We start from the raw sequence: 20,348 nt of genomic DNA, 5'->3' as shown, positions 1-20,348 counted from the left end.
GGAAAGCAAAGCTCCATTGTTTTATTTTGAGTGAAATTTGCCTGCACAAAGTAAAAATGAAATCAATTAGAGAATCTCGCCAGAAGCATAGGAACTGGCAATAGCAACCTTGCAAAAACCTAACCGGTAAATTTTTATTACTATCTAAATGATATTATATTATGCATTGTATTATCATAGAGTGTTGCCAGCAGTATAAATACACCTCACTCAGGCCTAGAGTCGTCTACTAAGCAAGGTTACTTACTGTGTGCTGTTGCTTTTGAGTGGGATCACAGTGCAAGCAGTCTGTCCCAACCGGACCTGGTGGGTTCTGGAGGTGATAGCAGGTCTTATGGGTGACTGGAACTCCCATCCACACACTGTTAGCTCTGTTTGTCCATCAGGGGGAGCAGTCCTTGGAAAAAACTGTATTAATAACAGAAAATATGACGTTAGTATGCATTGGTTAAAGGATAATTCCGTTTTTTAACACTTTTAGCCCATTTTCTGTAGTGTCCAGGATGAAATCGAATGATCGACACCAAAATTTTGACAATTGGTCCTGTCTCTGCTTTTTGGCTCATGCAGAATCCCCCCCTGGGTGCTTCAGAATGGCTTCCATAGTGCATGTCCGATAATGTCCTTAAAACAACCTTAAACGTTCTTTTTTTAAAATATGCTACTCACCGGGTCGTCAGCGCTGTTCAATGACGTTCCAAAAAAAGTTTCGTGAAGAAAAACCGTTCCTGTCTTGTTTTATTTAGCATTTTGTAAATCCCAGAACTATTTTTTCCGATACATCACAACCGCTTATAAACTTCCGCTTCCGGTTCGAATCTGAAGCGTTGCACACTCCAGACCACTAGTTGGCGACGGTATCCTCTACCGTCAAACTCAAAGTCCAATATGTCCTCCTCAAGAATCCACCTTTCGTATTCCATTTTCAGAGTTTTTTAAAGTGTTTAGCAGAGACGTTAGCACCTCGACGTCGGAGTACACAGAGTGAAGCATAAACACTTGGGCCTTGCGAAAAGACTACAACTAAGGGTAAACAGGCCCCATTTCCGTTTCCGGTGGCGGAGGGATATTGACTATTCCAACAGAACTCAATGGGATTTACAAAATGCTAAATAAAACACTACAGGAACGTTTTTTCTTTACGAAACTTTTTTTGGAACGTCATTGAACAGCGCTGACGACCCGGTGAGTAGCATATTTTAAAAAAAGAATGTTTAAGGTTGTTTTAAGGACATTATCGGACATGCACTATGGAAGCCATTCTGAAGCAGCCAAGGGGGGATTCTGCATGAGCCAAAAAGCAGAGACAGGACCAATTGTCAAAATTTTGGTGTCGATCATTCGATTTCATCCTGGACACTACAGAAAATGGGCTAAAAAGTGTTAAAAACCGGAATTCTCCTTTAAGGCAGGGTTCCCAAAGTGAAGGTCAGGATCCCCCGTGAGTTTTCAAGACACCTAGTGGAGGATCACCAATGATTTTAGGAATTGTCAGGGTGCCCTGACATGTATAGAGGACCATTAAGGAAAAGAATACATTTATAGGGAATAAATAAATGTAAATATCTAACAAAATACAAAATATTAGTTTTTAATACATTAAAGAAACTAATTAAAAGTATTTCATATACAGCACTAAATTAAGACGCATGGAATATTTAACTACATTTTAAATAATGAAATGAAATAATTAAATTATTTCTTTCTTTTTAAATTAATTTCAAAAAACATATATAATTTATGGTGTCAAAAAATTATATATTTTTTGGTGGTTGAAAATGGGTGGTAGAAAAAGAGGCATCATTATGATTAGATCAAAGAGTGAACCTCACCCCACTGATCCCAGGAGGACAGGATTCGTTTCTCCAGCGGCCCTGACACTCGCTCTCCCATGAACACACTCCGGAGCACCAGCCACAGCCCATGAACTTTGGGGCCGTCAGACACACTGCACAGGTCATGAAGTGCTGACAGCCGGGACCTGTCTGGGGTACCTGAATCATCTAAACAGTGAAATTATTTGGCAAATTAAATGACTGCTCAATTCTGTAATATTTATATTTAGAATTGACTCATAAATAGCTTAGTTTTTTAATATCCTCTTTTTGGTTTAAGAAATAATGGGACTGTAGAAGCTGCTACATGCTTTTGTAGGCTTGCAATTAGATTGAAATCACTGTGGAGCCATAAACTCAGAGAACGAACAGTGGATGGACTTTCTGTTTTCATGTTTCCAGACAGGGTGCAGTGTCCCTGTAGAACAGGTCCTGGCTCCAATTATGGCCTCTTTGCTAAAGAAATAATACTAAAACAATTTCTTATGATGACATGCACATGCAAAATAGACCATATCTGATTGATCCCTTGGACTGATTTAATATTTTACCTTTATAGTTCACTCTAACAATTATATAGAAATCCATTTTAAATTTAACAGGACCAGATGTGTGAGACATATTTTAACCTAAAGAAAGCTTAGTCTATTCTGAGTAGAAAAAAAAACAAAAAACAAATCTAATCCCTTCACGTATTATTTATTATAGACAAGGTTTGAAAGAAAAGATGAAATATGAAATAAATATGGGTTTTTGTTGTTTTTTTTCTTTAAAAAGAAAGCTGTTTATGGTGGATATACAATGTTACTTTGTATGGTTTTACTTACAACCAATTTTGAAAAAAGACTGACATTTTTTCTGATTGTTCACCTTTTCTGTGTTTCTCTATTATTATATCTTAGCCAAGCTTTATTGAGATTAAGCTAAGTAAGACCGGTGTAGCATTTGAACTGGTAGCCACTTTAAATATCCATCTACACAGACACTTCATTGTCAAAACATTTGCAGAGTTCTAAAATTACACAGCTCAGCTTGTAATAAAACCTGACTGGAATGTTTAAATCACTCAAGCAAAGTTTTACTCCTTTTACTTGAAAGCTCAATTAAGTAGGAGTCATACCTCCTAAATGCATGCTTGACCAGAGAAACATTCATAGGCAGTGCACTTGTACCTTATCTCCAACTACAAAAAGTAGATACTCTGAAGAGTACACAGCAGCAACAGAAGACACCCTCTGGTTCTCTACCAAGGAGTAATTGGCAAAGATTACTGGGCTTGATCTTGTTAACACAAGCTGCAAACACAGACAGGACAAAAAAATAAGTAGATTAGAGACAGTAAAGAAAACGCTAAATGCACAAAGATTTGTTGTCCTTTGTAAGGATTATATCTTGGTTTGGAACATACCTTAAAGTAACACTTCAGACGGAATGAGACTTTAAAAAAGGAAGGACTTTCTGATATCAAGAATTACTTGTTACTGAGATTTACTTGTGAATGATTATTAGAACAAAATAAACAGAACAAATATAACACAAATATTACTAATTCTATATAAGTACAGATTAAAGCTTCTTTGACTGTTGAATGAATAAGCAATATCTTCCAGAAGGAATTTAGAGTTCATTTAGTAGCTTTTAAGTCTATTTCTTCATTCTAATCTACACTGTAATTTAAATTTAAATAAAAAAAATATGGAATCTGACTAAGATTGGGAACCAGCTTTAATCCATTAACTTTTACAATAACAAGGAAAAGGATTTCATTCGGAATCATTCACAGAATCAGCTTCATATTTTCATCTTTGTGGTCAGTCATCCTGGGTAAATCTGGACACAGACAGCATTTCAAATTGTCCGAAAGACTCTTTAAGACCATCTATGATCTCTGACCCAGCTTGTTTGACAAACAGTGTTTCCACTTTGACTCAACTCGATGACAAGAATTGAGGTTGAAAGCTCTCAAGATAACTTCATATGATTCATTTGATGGAGGAAAACAAAAGGACATAAAGAATGATGCACTGTGCATGGTGCAAACAAAAATAAAAAGAACACATACAGATCTGAAAATGTCGACCAGTCCTTTCTAAACAAGTTGGGTACGCTGATTTGATGGCATCTAGAATTTGATCTAAATCAATAGCATGCCTTCTCTAAGGAGGAGGCACAATAAGGAACTAACCACTCAGGAGTGGACTTGGGGGACCATGTGAGAGCTGTGTCATATATGCAGCCATAAAATAATATGCAACCTTCAAAATGATAGAGGGCCTCCAAGTTTCCGAATACGATTTACGATATAATAGCCCATGAAAAAGACTCTTTTTACAGTTCTATCTTTCAAAAACATGAAACTAGTACTGTACATTGAAAAGGGATACAACATTGGCATTCAATATGAATACATCAGTCAAAATCTTCAGTTTATATTAATTAAAGCTGTCAAAGTTCAAAGTTAAACATCACCTGTTTATCTTAGCATATACATGTATCATCTTACAATACCTCAAAATTAAGAGCTCCTTATTTGGTGACTGCCTTAAACCTGCAGATTTTCTGTTGAAAGAGTCATCAAATTGACTAACTGTAAATTTTGCAGTGTCAATGTACATTGAGACTGTATATTTAACACTGAGGAATTACCTCCACAACTTTCAAACCCTCTTATGTGCAAAAAATGACAGACCTGATAAATACAATTCATAATGATTATCCTTTAGTAAAGATATTAGAAATTGTACACCCTGTTTTTGGGATATACAGCTTTGGTACGCCCTAATTTCCCCCCGGAAGATGCTGATATATCTAATGTCCCTATAGACAACTTCATTCATGATTAATATATCATATAAAACATTGTAATTTGCAAGCATTGTTATTTTTGTTGGACAAGCACACTGGGCTGTTTGCAAGCAGGTAAGCTTGAAACTTTGAAAAGGTTACTAAAACTCATTGAATGCCTGCTGGCTATATAATTATTTCTGAAGGTTTTTTTTTTTTTTTGTTCTTCGGGACAATAATGTCCGTGGAAAGGGGGGAAACAAGAGCTAACATAAATGACAACAGAGGAGTGGGGTGCGATCAGTACTAAATCCGTAGCAAGTGTCAAACAGATGCTGCAATTTTTCATGGTTCTTCAAGATAATTAGTCTTTATTTCCAAAAGATCGATGAATGGATCCAGTTTGTGGATAACGGTGCATTTATTTGGCCCTTTGAACATTTCCAACTGGTATATCTACCCTTTGACACAACACACTTGCTTCTGTAACACATCGGCTTACATTTTCAAAATGTACTAAGATACATGCAAATGTGACAATCATGTTTCAGAATTAGTTTCAGTGTCAGCTGTATTATTAACAGAGTAGATACACAGAAATAAAAGCAATCCTGGCTGCCCTTTCTCCTCCGTTGCTTTGCAGATTGTGCTGTAGTATTTGTAGACTGCTTTTCAGTTTGTCAGTGTTCAACTTGTTGTATATGTAACCTATTTTATGACCCCTTAAATTAAGATGAGCAACTGCAACAGAGCTTAATGCCGTTTAAAGCTCCACATATCCTCTCTCTGTAACTGCATGGTATCTGCCTTCTGTGTAGCAGCAGCAGTCCCTGAGCTCTCCTTCTATGTCCTCATCATCAGTTCTGCATGTTCTGTGTTGTGGTTTAACCTGTAGTGCTAAAGTTGTTAGGTTGCAACAAATTCTCACTGTTTTTCCACAAACATCACAGGTCATGTTTTGGCTATTAGCAGAGCTAAGATAACTGCTTATAAGCCATTTTTATGATCTGCCACTGTTTGTTTGAGGCACACAACACGCAGTGCTTGGCATTAAGTACTGACAGATTACATACTTACCAGGCGGAAGAAAAGTAGTTCCCATCAAATGCCAACATTTAGGCAATTTTCTAGTAAACGTACAGTACTTAAATGACTATAGTATTAAAAGTGTTTAAATATGAAACAAGAAATCGAATTTAGTGCCTAAAATTCTATTATTAAAATTTTTGTATCACAGTATGTGCATGCATTTGTTTAAGAGTGAGAAACTTAAAGTGCGAGCGTCTGCACTTAATGAAATGTGTGTGCCACATGGCAAGAACCAGTGGAAACTGCCTGACGGGTTGGTGGATGGAACAAAATGGCAAGTCAGGTAGATAAGGATGAGGAAGGCTGCACGACAGTTTCAAATGAGATAGAGAGAGATAGAGGAAGTGAAACAGGAGAAAGGCGGTTTGAGAATCAAGTAAATAAAGCAGTTCAGATTAAAAAAGATTTTCAGAGAAGAAATAAGAAAAATATTTAGATTCAGTGCTAAAGATAAATAGAATCATTTTAGCCCCATTTTGATTTACAGAGAAATAATTAAGAAATTGGGGAAGTCGAATTAGTGAGAGATGGAAACTTATTGGGAATTTGCAATAATGAGGAGGAAAACAACAAAGCATTGGATGTTGAAAACTAAGAGAGGTCTTAGAGATAAAAGTCATAGGAGAGAATAAAACAGTGAAAGGAGTGATAACAGGAATAGTAATTCACAACGTTTTAGATCGATTAAAGATGAACATTTTTGGAGGCTATGTTAACATGATACAGAGCCTTTATAAAAACATACAAGGGGAAAGGGGGGCAAGCAGAATCATTGCCAGATGAGCTTTTGGGACTCAATGAAGGTAGCCGGAATATATATATATGGTTGGAGATGGAGGGAAGAACATACAACAACAAGCATCTTCAACATATAAGTTTTAAGATTAGAATTGTGTAATTTGGATCTGACAATACTGGTCAAAAAAGTTACATTAAGTCTTATGTCTTGTGTCTAACATAATTTGTCTTGTCGTGAGATTAATATATCATAAAAAGAATTGTAATTTGCAAGCATTGTTATTTTGCTTGTTGTTGTTTTTTTTTCTGCAACATACCTGAAGTAGACGTCCAGTTGAGGTACCAATGTGAGCAACAGTTTTGTTCTCGATAGTTGTCACCAGGAGAGAGGTGAGCAGGATGTTTGTCATCTGTCTGTTGAAGAGGTCCACTCTATAGTAAGGCTTTGACACCATGGTAGGATGGTCCTTACATGTGGCATTGTTTTCCATGCTCTAGAGCCACCATCAGAGGAGGAACAGAGAGGACACAGTGAAGCAAAAAGACCCTTATGATCTTTACTTGATATGCTGACAATTTTTTTCAGCAGACAGTCTAAAAAATATGTTCTATCCTATGGAAAGAACAAGTCAGATATACTGGAGTTGCTGTTTTCAAAATAAAATATTGCATGAGATAACAAAATCCATCATTTTCACAGCTAAATAAAAAAAAAAAAAACATCTGCTCCTAAAGACTATGGTGATACTTGCACGCAGCTGGTCATAGGCAATAAAATAACATTTATTTATTTATATAAACATTACAGCTTAACAGCAGCTTCCATCAGCTTAGTCAGCTTCATTACAATTATGTACCGTACTGTTCAACTTCAAGATTTGATCTTTAGAAAATGACAGATGTATTCAGCCTCGGCTGTTTTAAGATGGGGACATGAAGCACGGTGCTCTCATCACCAAGGTGACCACTGGAAAAGGACCCAACAGACCAGATGCACTGGATGATAATATGATTATCTAATACTTTAACGAGCTGTGATAGATGATAACATGATGCGTTATCTGACAGAGAGATATTCTCACAGACAACAAAAAGCACGAGTAAAATCTTTGCTTGGAAGAAAGAAACTTATTTAACATAGAAAACAGGTCAGTGTTTATTTAAAAAAGAATCAAAGAAAGCACCATGTGAACTTTTTATAAACTTCTTTTTTTTTAAGTCTCAGTGAAGCATTGTTTTCCTAAATTCCAATCACTTTATTACAATTTATCAAGAGAAAAATAGTCGATGTTTCCCAGGAACATGCAACATTTTGGGGACCTATAGATACTTGTTGGGACAAATGACTGTTCCCCATGCGAAGACATTTTCTTCTTTCAGTCAGGGTTAAATTTATGACCGTTGTGTGAATGGGCTCTATGCACAGCTCCACTACTTCCTGAATTTAAGGCAGCTCCTTTGTTTCCTGTCTTTCATTACTGGACGAACTGATTAATCCAGGTGTGTCTGGCCAGTTACTTAGGTCATACACACCTGGATTAATCAGTGCATCCAATCATGAAAGACAGGAAACAAAGGAGCTGCCTTAAATTCAGGAAGTAGTGGAGCTGTGCATAGAGCCTATTGAGGTTTGTTTCAGTTTCAATTACACAAACTATGTACCTTGGTTGCTGTAGCAACACTGGTATTTAAAGACTACAATAAAGAGATTTTAGAGTGGCTTTTACCATATTAGGAGAACTTTGGTCTCCATTTCCCTTTTTTTATTTTAACACATTGTTGTCCAGTCTTTGTACCTAACCATGAAAACATATTGTAGAGTTTGTGCTTAAAAAGATAAAGTATGGAGCAGATTATGATCAAAGACAACGTTTAGGACCTAAAAACTGCTCTAAAGCTGATTTTTTTTTAGAGAAAAAGGTGTCTTGTTTCTTGTTCTCCAGCTAATTATATATATTATATCAAGATTTCAACTCTTCATGGTAAGTTGCCAACACAGCTAGTAGCAAGGTAAGATATTGTTCTTTGCTATGTGTAAATACAACAATGTTTCATCCCTTCATTTTATGAGCTTTTTTATGCCTGACTGTTTTATAGGTCTGAATTAAGTGAATAAACAAATGATTATATTCTAAAAGTAAAAAAAAAAGATTCTATCTTAAAAATCCACCAAAGCCAATCTTATATAATCCTAAATATAATATAACATAATATAATATGGTATTGTATTGTATTATATTATATGAAATTATATTATATTATATTATAAAAAAATAAATCTTATAATTCTGACAGTAGTGTTGAAATATTGTGACAATGATACATTTTTATTAAGGGTGCCTGAAACCCCCAAAAATTGACATTACTTTTGGTATAATTAATTCTCATGTTTTCTCCATTTTTCTTTTCTAAAGACCACCAATAAATATAGATTCTATCAAAAACAGTTACTGTTAAAGCAGCTTTTTCACTGTTTGTTGGATTGTAAAGGAGCTGCAAAAATCTTTTTACTGACATCTTTATTATTATGGCAATAAATACTTGTATTTATTAAAATATTGTGATAACATGTTAGGGTCCATATCGCCCACCCCTACATTGTATAATTTATATGTTAGAATGGCCTATTCAAAGTCCTGATCGAAATCCATTTGATAATTAGCTCAATACATATTTTGTTAATATGAGCAGGCAATTATTGCTGTCTCTGTATTTGTTATTTAAGTTTTGTCATTATAATATGACAAAACGTGTAAAAACAAGAGGTATAAGGTATTATGCTTAGACCTGTGTAATTCTAAATCCTGTTGATAAATTAGAGGTAAAAGGTTTCATTTGGTAGAATGGAAAAATCTACAAACATGGTATGAGAAAACTTTTGTTTTTCTGATTTAAGCTTTACACAAAATTTACTACAGGTGACCTTCATTAGAACAGGAGGTTTGGACTCATTAATTACAGATTGTAGAGCGTTAGGAAACACCTGAGTACACATATGAGGCAGATGTTGTCAGTTAAGAAATATTTAGCTTGAACTCAGAAGAAGACAAAATATCAGACATTATGTGTTTGTCAAAACTCTCTAAACACTATTTTTGCATGAGATGATTAACCATTACTTGGTTTCTAAATTATTATAGATTTTGTTTGTATTTCAAAATCACTGACTTAAATGGTACAAAATGCAAACTAATAAATATTCCTTCAACTGCTGTCCCAGTGCTAAGATTTCCCATGAATTCTGTCAGAAAATATTTTGTTGAAAGAAAATTTATGGTCTCGCCACAATCCCCAAGTTGTCATCCTCATTCCTAGTAGCAGAATTGAAAACCTAAGTAAAGATATGTTTTCTATGGAAAATATGCATGGGATTTGGAAGAAAAACAGCAGCATTTTCTAGGCTTTCCCCTGAGAATTAACACTACACATGCTATGAGAACATAACCAAAAAAAAGATGTATTATTTTTAAATATCTTGAGAAATTTACTGTACTGTTGTATAAAGCAAATTACCTAATTACAATCCTATATTGCATCAACCAAAGCAAAAATAAATTCACTTTCCATTTAGAAAATAACACTGAGCTGGTAGTAACACTGTAGTTCTCCTAAGTTATGGACACAAATTATGTTCAAATATATAGTATTAGGCCTGATTTCATAGAAAAATATATTTATAAACTGTCTTTTTTAGACCCTGCTATGAAATTAAGTATAAAATCATAAGCCATAATTGTATTTCATATATTTTCCTTTTTGTTTTAAGATGAACTGGTGAAAAAGTAGGTCCAGAATACAGATGGACTATTTTCTGTATTAGAAAAAAGAAAGTACATTTTTTTAATTTTTTAATTTTGTCATTTTAAAACAGTTTTTCTTTTCAAATTTGGTCTTCTTTATTGTGACTGCCAGCTATTATAGACTATAATTGGAGAAGCACAAGTGCTGTACATATTTCATAATATATCAAACATTGGGATAGTGATATTATCTATTCATACCCCACAGCACACATATATTCAATGGTAATAATCAAAATGACTCGTTCAAAAAAAAAAAAAAAAACTGCAATTACTTTGCGAATTGAATTATCTGTCGATTATTTTTTCGATTAATCAATTAATAATCATATAGCAAAATGTTCCCTAAAAAAGACTGCTTACCATATTAAACCAGGTGAAACTAAAACGTTTCCACTTGAGGAGTTCTGAATAGAACATATTGACAGATAAAAAAGCTTTTTTTTTTACAATTTTGGTATAATTATTGCTCAGTCGTTGGTTGATCTGTCATCTATAGGCATATTTTACAGTCTCTGAACTCCAGTTGACAATTAATCAATTATTTAATTAGATGATTATTACAATTATCGATTCATCATCACAATTAATCCGATTGTTTCAGACCTATTAAAATTGTATTACTTTCTCCTCTGATTACACATCAAATATTGCCATGAATACAGAACCTATCTCTTGTTTTCATATCAAACTGTGGGTCTTTCTATTAATGTGAAAATCATATAACTGAGAGGAATTTTATCTTTCGCTGGAATTGATAGACTCACCTCATGGGGACAGCTTTCACAAGGCTGGAAGTGGCAAAGCCCTCTAGAGAGCTGCTCTGGTCCAGACCGACAGCAATCATCAACCCCATCAACGATTGCTTTATTCACATTGTCCATTGGAAATGCACACAGAGCTGAGTCATTCTCTGTGACTCCGTTGTCATCAGTAACAGCAAACACCCCATAGAGGATGTCATCCTCCTCTTCAGCACCTAATTCCTCTGCAAGTTCCCTGCCAGCCTTGCCAAAATAGGCTGCCTGTACCACATTGTACACAACATCCTTGTACGGTTCACTGCGAATGTTCCGTCTTCTGCGTTTAGGTTCAAAGCGACACTCCAGGATTAGTTCCCGATACCTCTTCACTTCCCACTCACTCCGTGGGAGACGTCCGAGACGAGTCTGAAATGGCGATGAGTCCTGCTCTGGGCTCTCTCTTTGGACTGAGAGGAAGTAGACAAACTCCTGAGTGTAAAAGCTGTAGACATAGTCAATATGGTATGTCTTCCTGAGGTTGGGCAGAACAGTGAGGCCTCGCACATCACTGTAAAAACCATCCTCTGTGGCCAGGGGTCTTCGGACTGATATTGACTTTCTTCCATAACGCTGAGTAACACTGTCATTGACAGAGGCAGCAACAAAAAAGTAGACAGTCTGACCCTCCTCTACCATTGACACTTTGGTACCAAGAGGGCTCGCTACACAGTCTGGACAATAAGCAGCAGAATTTGAACGCTTTCTGAATAAACACTTAGACCGAGAAGGTGGTTTGCCATTTGAGTTCAACTCGTGAAAATAGCAAACACCGTACTGAGAACTTCCACAAGAATATAAATACATAAAAAGAGTGTCCAACACCAGCACTTGATTATCTGTGTCCTCCAGGAGGTTGTAATCCTTATCAATATCACATAAATTGCATATTTGACACTCTGGGCTTCCAACAGGCCCAGTGCGGAGCTCCCAGGCCTTTTCCAAACTCCTGTTAACAGCTTCAATGACATTCTGTGAAGCAACATACACCTCCTGGTAAAAGGAGTTGTTGACTATGCTCTGGATGGGGCCCTGTGCCTGAAAGAAGGGCATGGTGTAAACTACAGAGAAGTTGACTGGGCTGGGGATCTGTGAGGAACAACTGCCAAAGGCAAAGGCCAGTAGAGTCTGGAACCAGATGCATGACCCCCACTTGGTGGTCCAGTGGACCATTGCCACTTCAAGGTTCAGGGGAGAAAAACTGCACAGATAGTTTAAGATCACCTCCAGGTATGATGATGCAAAACCATCCTTAGCACCACCTAAAGGGAGCAAGAGAAAAAAAAACAAGAAATTAAAATTCTAAATGGATCCTTTGGACATTTTAAACTAAGGTTTGAAAAAGTGATAATAGGCTTGAAGCTGATGGCTATTCAGACAAATCCCCTCATTTTAGCTAATATTGGCTAGTGAAAGACAACTTTAAAGGAATATATATCTACATCTGTGAATTACAATGCTATTTTAACTGCTAACTATGTTTCACACCTTCACAAGAGCAAGTATTAAGTTTGTTTTCACAGCTACAGAATTTAACATTTGTTATCTCCAGATAAGTTTTCACACATCAGTCCAGTCCAGGGGTATGCAACCTTTACAAAAGATACAGCTAAAACCTGCATTTGTTGATTTATTTATGTTTAAAGCATTTTTAGTTCTTAATAATTGTAAACAGGTGATAAAAGCAATTACATCACTCTTTTATCATAGCCCTGGTTTAAGAGGTCTTGAAGCCTTTTTGACACTTTAGGTGGGCAGAACGTTCGTCTTGTTTGGTGCCCCCCAATATCGCTGTAAGATTGGTCAGAAATGTAAAATGGTAGTGGTTACGTCATGACAAATGTGGCAGTGAAAATTCCCAATGGAGACTTCTCAAGCATCCCTCAAGTAAATTCGTATGATATATGAAAAATCCCTTGTTTGTTGATGAAACGAAGTCTTTGTTCTTGTAGGGAACATATTAGCCAGAAAAAAACCAAGACTTCACAAAAATAAAAAGTCAATGACAAAATAAATGGGAAGTCTTTATATCTCTCACATAGAAGTATTTGTCACTTTAGATCAATGCCCACATCTAATTTCTGACCATCCATATTTGTCAAACTTCATTCTTGAAAAGAATTCTTCACAGAATATACATCTCCAAAAAGCAGCAAGAACAGAATCAAGTAATTTTGTTCTTGCAGATCTTTGAACGACAACATCATCCCTTTTTTCTTGTGTAGAATTGATTGTTTTTCAGTTCTCCAAAAGTGGTTAAAACCTTTGGATTGTGCACCAGGCTATTGTTTGTTTAACATCACTGAGGATAGTTTGTTGCTGTATTCAATACTATGATTTGAAAGTTATTTCACAGGATTTACCTTAAAAGGATCTGGCTAATGCAAATGTCTGCCTCCACCAATCAAAGTGCAGATGCTACATAGTTGAAAAAGTTGTGACAACCTTTACAGCTGTCACTTTCGAAACACAAAAGTGTATCTAATGTTGCATGGTATCCCACGTGCATGATTTTTGTTTTATTTGGAGTTGTTCTGAATTGATAAAATCATATAAATTGATGAAGGAGCGCTAAAACTTCCACAAACTCATTGTGATCTTAATGATTTGGGCCTGTTTGTCTGCACCGCTTCTCTCTGCTTCAGATCCTATCTGTGCGGAAGATAGTTTCACCGGCATCTCCTTGCCAGCTCACTGATCATGCATTTATCTACTCCACATGTTTACCTGGTTGTACTTACTGCTCTACGGCAGATAAACAGCAACAGATTATTGAAAGCCTTGTGTGGCTAAGTGTCCATCGTTTCTTCCTTGCTGACATGCCTGCCTGATCTTGGTCTCAATTCTGCCTCCTGGATTTACAAGTTCTACCTTAGGTCAAAAATTCCCCTGGCTTCTGATCTCTGGTCTTCAAACTTTTTTTTTTTTGCTTCCTGTATTTTTTGCTGCCTCATGCCTAACCCCAAACCGAATCTGCCTCCCTAGGTTTAACCTTAATTCTGCACCCCAACTACAGAATTGAACTGTAAAGTGCCTTGAGATGACATGTGTTGTGAATTTGGCGCTATATAAATAAACTGAATTGAATTGAATTGAATTCAAGACTGACCCTTATTCTGCTTCCACGGCTATGACCTAGTTTCTTTTCCCTGACTTCTGATTCCTGTCAAGCTTCTAGGCCGGTAAGCATGAAGCTTGCTTCCGGTTCAATCTTTTTGTTGATGTGCTGGATCAGATCTTGATGGTTTTTTTTGCACAAAAACTTAGGGGTTTTTTGAACTAACAAAGTCTTCCTTTGTTAGTTCATAAAACTCTGCCAAGCGCTTTGCAAAACTGTCATCAGAAATACCAGTATAGTCTGAATCGCACACACTAGTACTAGCAGTAAACATGCTGGTCTGTCTAAATGCTGTTTGCCGTAATTAGTGCAGTAAAACCTGATGTTATCCAATGAAAAGTGTCATTATCAATTGAATGCAAACTTGAACTGTATGTGTCACTCATTTCTCACAGTGAACGTCGATCACGTTTATGCTCATTACTTTAAAACTGATCCGGGCAGCTCACCATTCACTAAAAATATGAACTTATTCAGTGAACGCCACTGATTGAACACTTTCTTGCACAACACTGCATCAGTCTACAACTGAGAACTAAAAATCACGCCCCCCCCCCCCCCCCCCCCCCCCCCTCACGGATTATGAGCTTTACCTTGCCCACAAATCTCTACCCACCAACTATCCCATCTCTCTTCCCTCTAAGTTTCCCAATCTCTTTGCTGGTGACTTACTGCCTATTTAGGATTACAGATTTCAATAAATATTTAAACTTTCTTTTGTTGTGTATGATTGAAATTCTGGGTCCTCACTGCATCACAGTGATAGCACACTAGCGGTAATACTTTCATGACATCCCACTTGAAAAATAGTCAGAACTTTTCTTTAAAGAGCTTTTTCAGGGGCCATATAAGAAATCATTTCTTAATCACCATGTAAAGGCATCTGTTGAAAAATAGTTAGCTGATCTATGTTATTTTTTAAAGTTACTGAATAGAGCCCTTTAAGCCACATGAGTACAAAAACCCAATAAACTTAAGCTTATAGACTGATTTAAACTTTACAACATTAATACAAAATCAGGGTTCCTGTCAAAGAAAATCAAAGTTATAATCTTTAAATATATTACTACATTAATTACATACTACATTAATTTAAATTAGACAGCATCATGATCATCATCCTGGTTGAGCGTGATGATAAAATCAACTGCAGTCATAAGAAGAAGAATTTCTTGTGAGTCACCACAAACAGTTACAGGAAACGTTTATGTAATCAAACATGGAGCTTTTCCAGTATTCAGTATTACATAAAGGAAAAAAAAACAGTTTCATTTTGACACTCTATACTGATCATCTTGAAATAGTTAACCAAAGTATTAACACCCCTTAAGCAATTCACATTTCAGATTAAAACAAGAAACTTTAAAGCATGATAATGGGATATTAAATGATAGCTGAGCTGTTCACTGGCACATAATTAAATAAGTGGATGAAAAAAGAATACCCATAGCCAGCCTTTTCTTTATCCCCCCAAAAAATATCCAGTGCAATTAACTGCCCTCAAAAGTTACCTAATCATTAATGAGCTCTGTGTGTAACTTGCTGTTCTGTGAAAGCCTTAAGGTTTCATTAGAGAATACTAGTGCACATTCTGTTAGGAATTTTGAAGCAGGGTTAGGTTGTTAAAATAAAAAAAATATCTAAAAATGGAAATATTTTAAGAACACTCCAAACGAGCAAAAACTTGGCATTTAACACCAATAGCCTAGGAGGTTGAGGGTAACTCTGGAGGAGCTGCAGAGATCCATAGCTGAATCTGCTATGGTAAGATGTGAAAATGATGTTCACAGATATTCTCAGTTTAATCTGACAGAGCTTGAGAAGTTTTGGAAAGGAGAATTGGAGTCTCCACATGCGCAGATCTGGTAAATAAATAATCCCCCAAAGAAGTAGCCACAACTGGAGAAAAAGATTGAAAACAAGTATTTAAACACCCTGCTATTTTGCAAGTTCTTTCTCTTAGAAATCATGTAGGGGTCTGAAATTGTCATTTTAGGTGCATGTCCACTATGAGAGACACCATCTAAAAAAAAAATCCAGAAATCTTAATCTATGATTTTTTTAACTATCTATTTGTATGATACAGCTGCAAATAACTATTTGAACACCTGTCAATCAGCTAGAATTCTGACACTCATAGATCCAATTAGAATCTGATCTTTTCAAATGCTACCTGTGTCTAAACAGCCAGGTCGCATCCATCCGACCTGAATGTCATTAATACCCGATGGTGGTCACTCTTCTGCTTCTTGAGGTGCAGAGATGGCATGAAAAACAACAACAATGGTGGACGATAATGCGGAGAGTAGTATTTATGTTTAACCATCCTGGACAGATTGAGTTTTTAAGGTTGGGAAAGATCGCCAGATGTTCTCCAGCACTACCATCCATGTTTACTTCCGTAAACACAGAGCACGCTGGCATGTGACATCATTGCTTCCTCTACTCTGCATGCATCACACTTAGGTTGTATGAATGCAGTTCACACAGGAGATCACATACAAGTCACATATATTTGGAAATGTGAACAGCAACGCAAACAAAATCGGATTTTACAAAAAAAATCTGATTTTATGAAAAAAAGTCTGATTTTACTAAAAAAATCTGATTTTACTAAAAATCTAAATTGAGCATCAAGGCCTGCAGTGTGAATGTAGCCTTAGTCAGCCTTCATAATGTCCATCTCCCCTCCATTTATTATCTTAAATTAGATGCACCTGTTTGAGGTCGTTAGCTGCAAAATCCCTCCTGCAGTGTGTGCAAACCTGGTGGAAAAACTACAGGAAACGTTGGACCTCTGTAATTGCAAAGGCTACTGTACCAATTATTAACATTGATTTTCTCAGGTGTTCAAATACTTATTTTAAGCTGTATCATAAAAATAAATATTTAAAAAAAATCCTACTTTGTGATTTCTGTTTTTTTTTTTTTTCCACAGAGAACATGCAGCTACAATGATAATTCCAGCCCCTTAATGATTTCTAAGGGGGAGAACTTAGAATTAATAGAAGGGTGTTCAAATACTTATTTCCCTCACTGTATTTCTCGCTCCACAAATGGAAATTTTCCAAATAGTTACTCTTCAGTAGAACTGAGAACAAGTTAATCGCCATTGTGCAGCTTCAATCTACCAAATTAGGCAAATTCAAATGTTTCCATTTGTCGCTGTGATCCACCTCTGCACAACAACCAGAGCAAACCCTCTCTTCATCCTGAACAGACATTGCCAGGTGGATCATTAACCAGACACATTACAGTAAAGTTGCATTCAAGAACCTCAGCCTCTCTATTTTGCATTCATGTCACAACCTCTACGTGCCTAAATGAGGGGAAAGATGTGCTTGAACTCATGGTTAGAAGACAGAATGTACCTTCTGAAAACTCTCAAGTGAAGAAACTGCTTTTCTGCACATGTCACTTAATGTAATCACCTACGATTTTATTGTTCCAAAGCAGACAGACTTTATTTAGACCAAAATGCAAGCTTAATCCCGGAAAATGGCTCTTGTTCTTTGCTGGAGGCAGTCTGATGGAAAATTTAAAGGAACAAGAACGTCCTTGCATCAATAATTCATAGGATGTTGCTGATGTCGTGTTACATTTTAACATTTTGATCTCCATGTGAAACTAAGGTTAAGTTGTGAAGACATGGGTATACATAGTAATGGCACTGAATTACTTTTTTTAAGTCTTGGTGAATAAAAGTAAACGTCTAAAAACGATTTCCACTCATTGTGCTAATTTAGCCCTGCTCTTTTTCTGGCCAATATTCCCTCACTCAACCTGTTTGTACCCACAGCAATTAGCCGAGGGGTGAGAAAGAACTATTGACCACAGTAATCTACAGTTTTATCAGGTAGATGGTACTGGAGGTGAAAGCTGAACAAGAAGAGAAAAGGGAGTACACTGTCATTAATCAATGCAGATTTTTCATCAACTGTGGTTGCAGAGAAACCATCTTACATTTCGTACCAAGAGGACACATTGATTCAGTGGTAGAAATTGAGCTCCTACCAATTACAAAACCATATATATGTGGGTCTTTCTATTAATTATATATATGTGTATATATACCGTATATATTGACCATTGGTCAATACAGCAGTATTCAAAAAATAAAGAGCCTCTGTCTGAAATAACAAAATTTAGCATAATCTGAGTTACTCTGTCTTTAGGTAACGAGACATTTGCATTATAAAAACAAACTATTTTTTAATCACTAAACTTTTCCTCAATATTTTTGTAGAATTGTTTCCAAGTTGTGTGATTTGGGGTTTTATTGTATAACATCATTACATGATTTTCTGGAAATGTATCCATCTTCCTGACAGAACTGGTAGGAAGGATTCAGGTCTTTTTGTAGCCTCGTTTACATATACTAGTTCATCTCTGCACACATTTTCTTTTGGGCTAAGATCAGGGATTAATGATGGCTACAGCTTTATTGACTTTATCATCATTTAACTACTTTGGTGATTCACTATTTAGTGTTATTTTTCATTTGAAATACTTTTTTTCCCCAAAGTTTTACCTGTGTGATGTCTTGAGATGTTGCTGGAATATTTCCACCCCCGTACCTCACAACTGTGATGTGTTCTCAGGCTTGCAAATTCTCACCTGTTGTTCTAAATGTAATAAGCACTCTTATGACTAAACGATATAATGTGATATTGTACACTGAGATCCAGATGTTTATGCTGATATATGAGAACATGGCTTCTTCCTCTGAGTGGCATTCCGGGCTCTGGGAATTCTGCCAGATAATCAAGATATATGGAAATCAATTATCTTCTGAGTATGTTGTGTGATTTCTTTTTCATTTTTTCTTGGTGTCACACAAGGTAACTGTGTGTTTGAGGTGTTTTCTCCAAATAAATTAACAGGGATTAACCTCAAATCACAAGTTTACCAGGCCATCCTATCATCATCTGAGCTTTTCTACATGATCTAAAGGCTTAGTAATTTTAGTGTTTTTAAAACTCAAAATTTCAACATAGTGAGGAATATAGACACTCATTATTTTGGTATTTACTGACCTAAAGCGGGAAATGTTTAGTCACATTCAGGAAAATAATGGTTCTACGCTCTAAAGCTTTAACTTTTGGTTTTGATTGTACCAAGGCTTAAAAAGAGTTCCCACCAATTGTTAGAGGAATGAAAGAAGATTTCTACACCTTGCCCACAGAAGAGCACATTAGATGTTTTAATATCAAAAGTAGTGAAAAGACTATATTCATATGGTGTACATTTTGAGCTAAAATGCCATGGCCTCACAGCATGGCGGTACTGGGAAGGGGAAGCACCCCCTTAATCTGGTCATGAATTTAAAGATTAATACATTTTATAGGTTAACATTTTTAGAAAATCCTCTCATGTAATAAGCAACCATGCCATTGCTGCATAACTCTGTTCTTAAAACTACAACTCACCAGCTGTAGCAACTGTTTATTCCAAATGTTTTGCTAAACCCTATGTATTAAAAAACAAATGTTCTTTATAACCTCATCAGAAGAGCAATATTTTATATTTTGGCAAGAAAATAATATATATTAACTTTTTTGTATTATTTTTGTTTAACAAAAAACATTCAGTTTCACTTTATCTGCTTCAATGTAAATACCCAGAATAACTATCCCTGAAATAGCCTGATCTAAGGCAGGGCAACACCTTATTCTGGGAATTTGGTCAGTGACGTGTGGTATGCTGCTGCTTAACCCATTCATTAGGGTGAGTTGTCTATTGAACTGATATAGGAAAATAAAAGTAGATGAAAAAATAAACAAAAAAAGATTGATTTTACCTTTTCATCTCAGCTTTAATAACTTTTCATTGTAGAGCCTAAACAAATATTGAGTTTCCTGCATTTTGTAATTATTTAATCATTCTTCTTTTACATACTGGTGTAATTTTAGCTATCATTAATGAGCTTTATCTTTTCTCTAATAAACAGAAGGTGTAAAACCCTTACCTGAGCAGGTTGGTCAGTGTCCTCCAACAACTTCCAGCCTCGCTCAGTGAGTGGCTGTCAGCGCGCAGTGTCCTCATCATGCCGGGAGGAGGGGACGAAAACTCTTCCTGTTTTAGGTCACTTGGTTAGGTTTACATGTGTAAACTCATTGTTTTGATTACAAAAAGCTCCCGTTACTCTGGTCCTTAACCGTGCTGCGCCCCAGACTGACTCCAA

The 20,348-nt window shown here is 36.1% G+C and overlaps 1 protein-coding gene across 3 annotated transcripts in view; it reads right to left on the bottom strand.

Annotated features, from left to right (window-relative positions):
• Nucleotides 1-20,348, bottom strand: part of mst1rb (macrophage stimulating 1 receptor b) — a 37,057-nt gene extending 16,709 nt beyond the window's left edge. For 2 of the 3 annotated variants that reach the window (XM_038296098.1, XM_038296113.1), the window contains exons 1-6: nt 20,133-20,348; nt 11,014-12,308; nt 6,764-6,940; nt 3,008-3,130; nt 1,833-2,003; nt 248-408 (exon numbers count right to left, since the gene is read on the bottom strand). In XM_038296098.1, coding sequence (XP_038152026.1) covers nt 248-408; nt 1,833-2,003; nt 3,008-3,130; nt 6,764-6,940; nt 11,014-12,219 — 1,838 coding nt within the window. In that variant the 5' untranslated portion in view covers nt 12,220-12,308; nt 20,133-20,348. Of the gene's footprint in view, nt 1-247; nt 409-1,832; nt 2,004-3,007; nt 3,131-6,763; nt 6,941-11,013; nt 12,309-20,132 lie in introns of those variants that run through there. The other variant, XM_038296105.1, reaches the window with a different exon arrangement.

The sequence above is a fragment of the Cyprinodon tularosa genome, unplaced genomic scaffold, assembly GCF_016077235.1.
Source record: "Cyprinodon tularosa strain WSP-4 unplaced genomic scaffold, ASM1607723v1 ctg11, whole genome shotgun sequence".
Taxonomy (NCBI): domain Eukaryota; kingdom Metazoa; phylum Chordata; class Actinopteri; order Cyprinodontiformes; family Cyprinodontidae; genus Cyprinodon; species Cyprinodon tularosa.
This window is presented reverse-complemented; position numbering and strand designations above follow the sequence as displayed.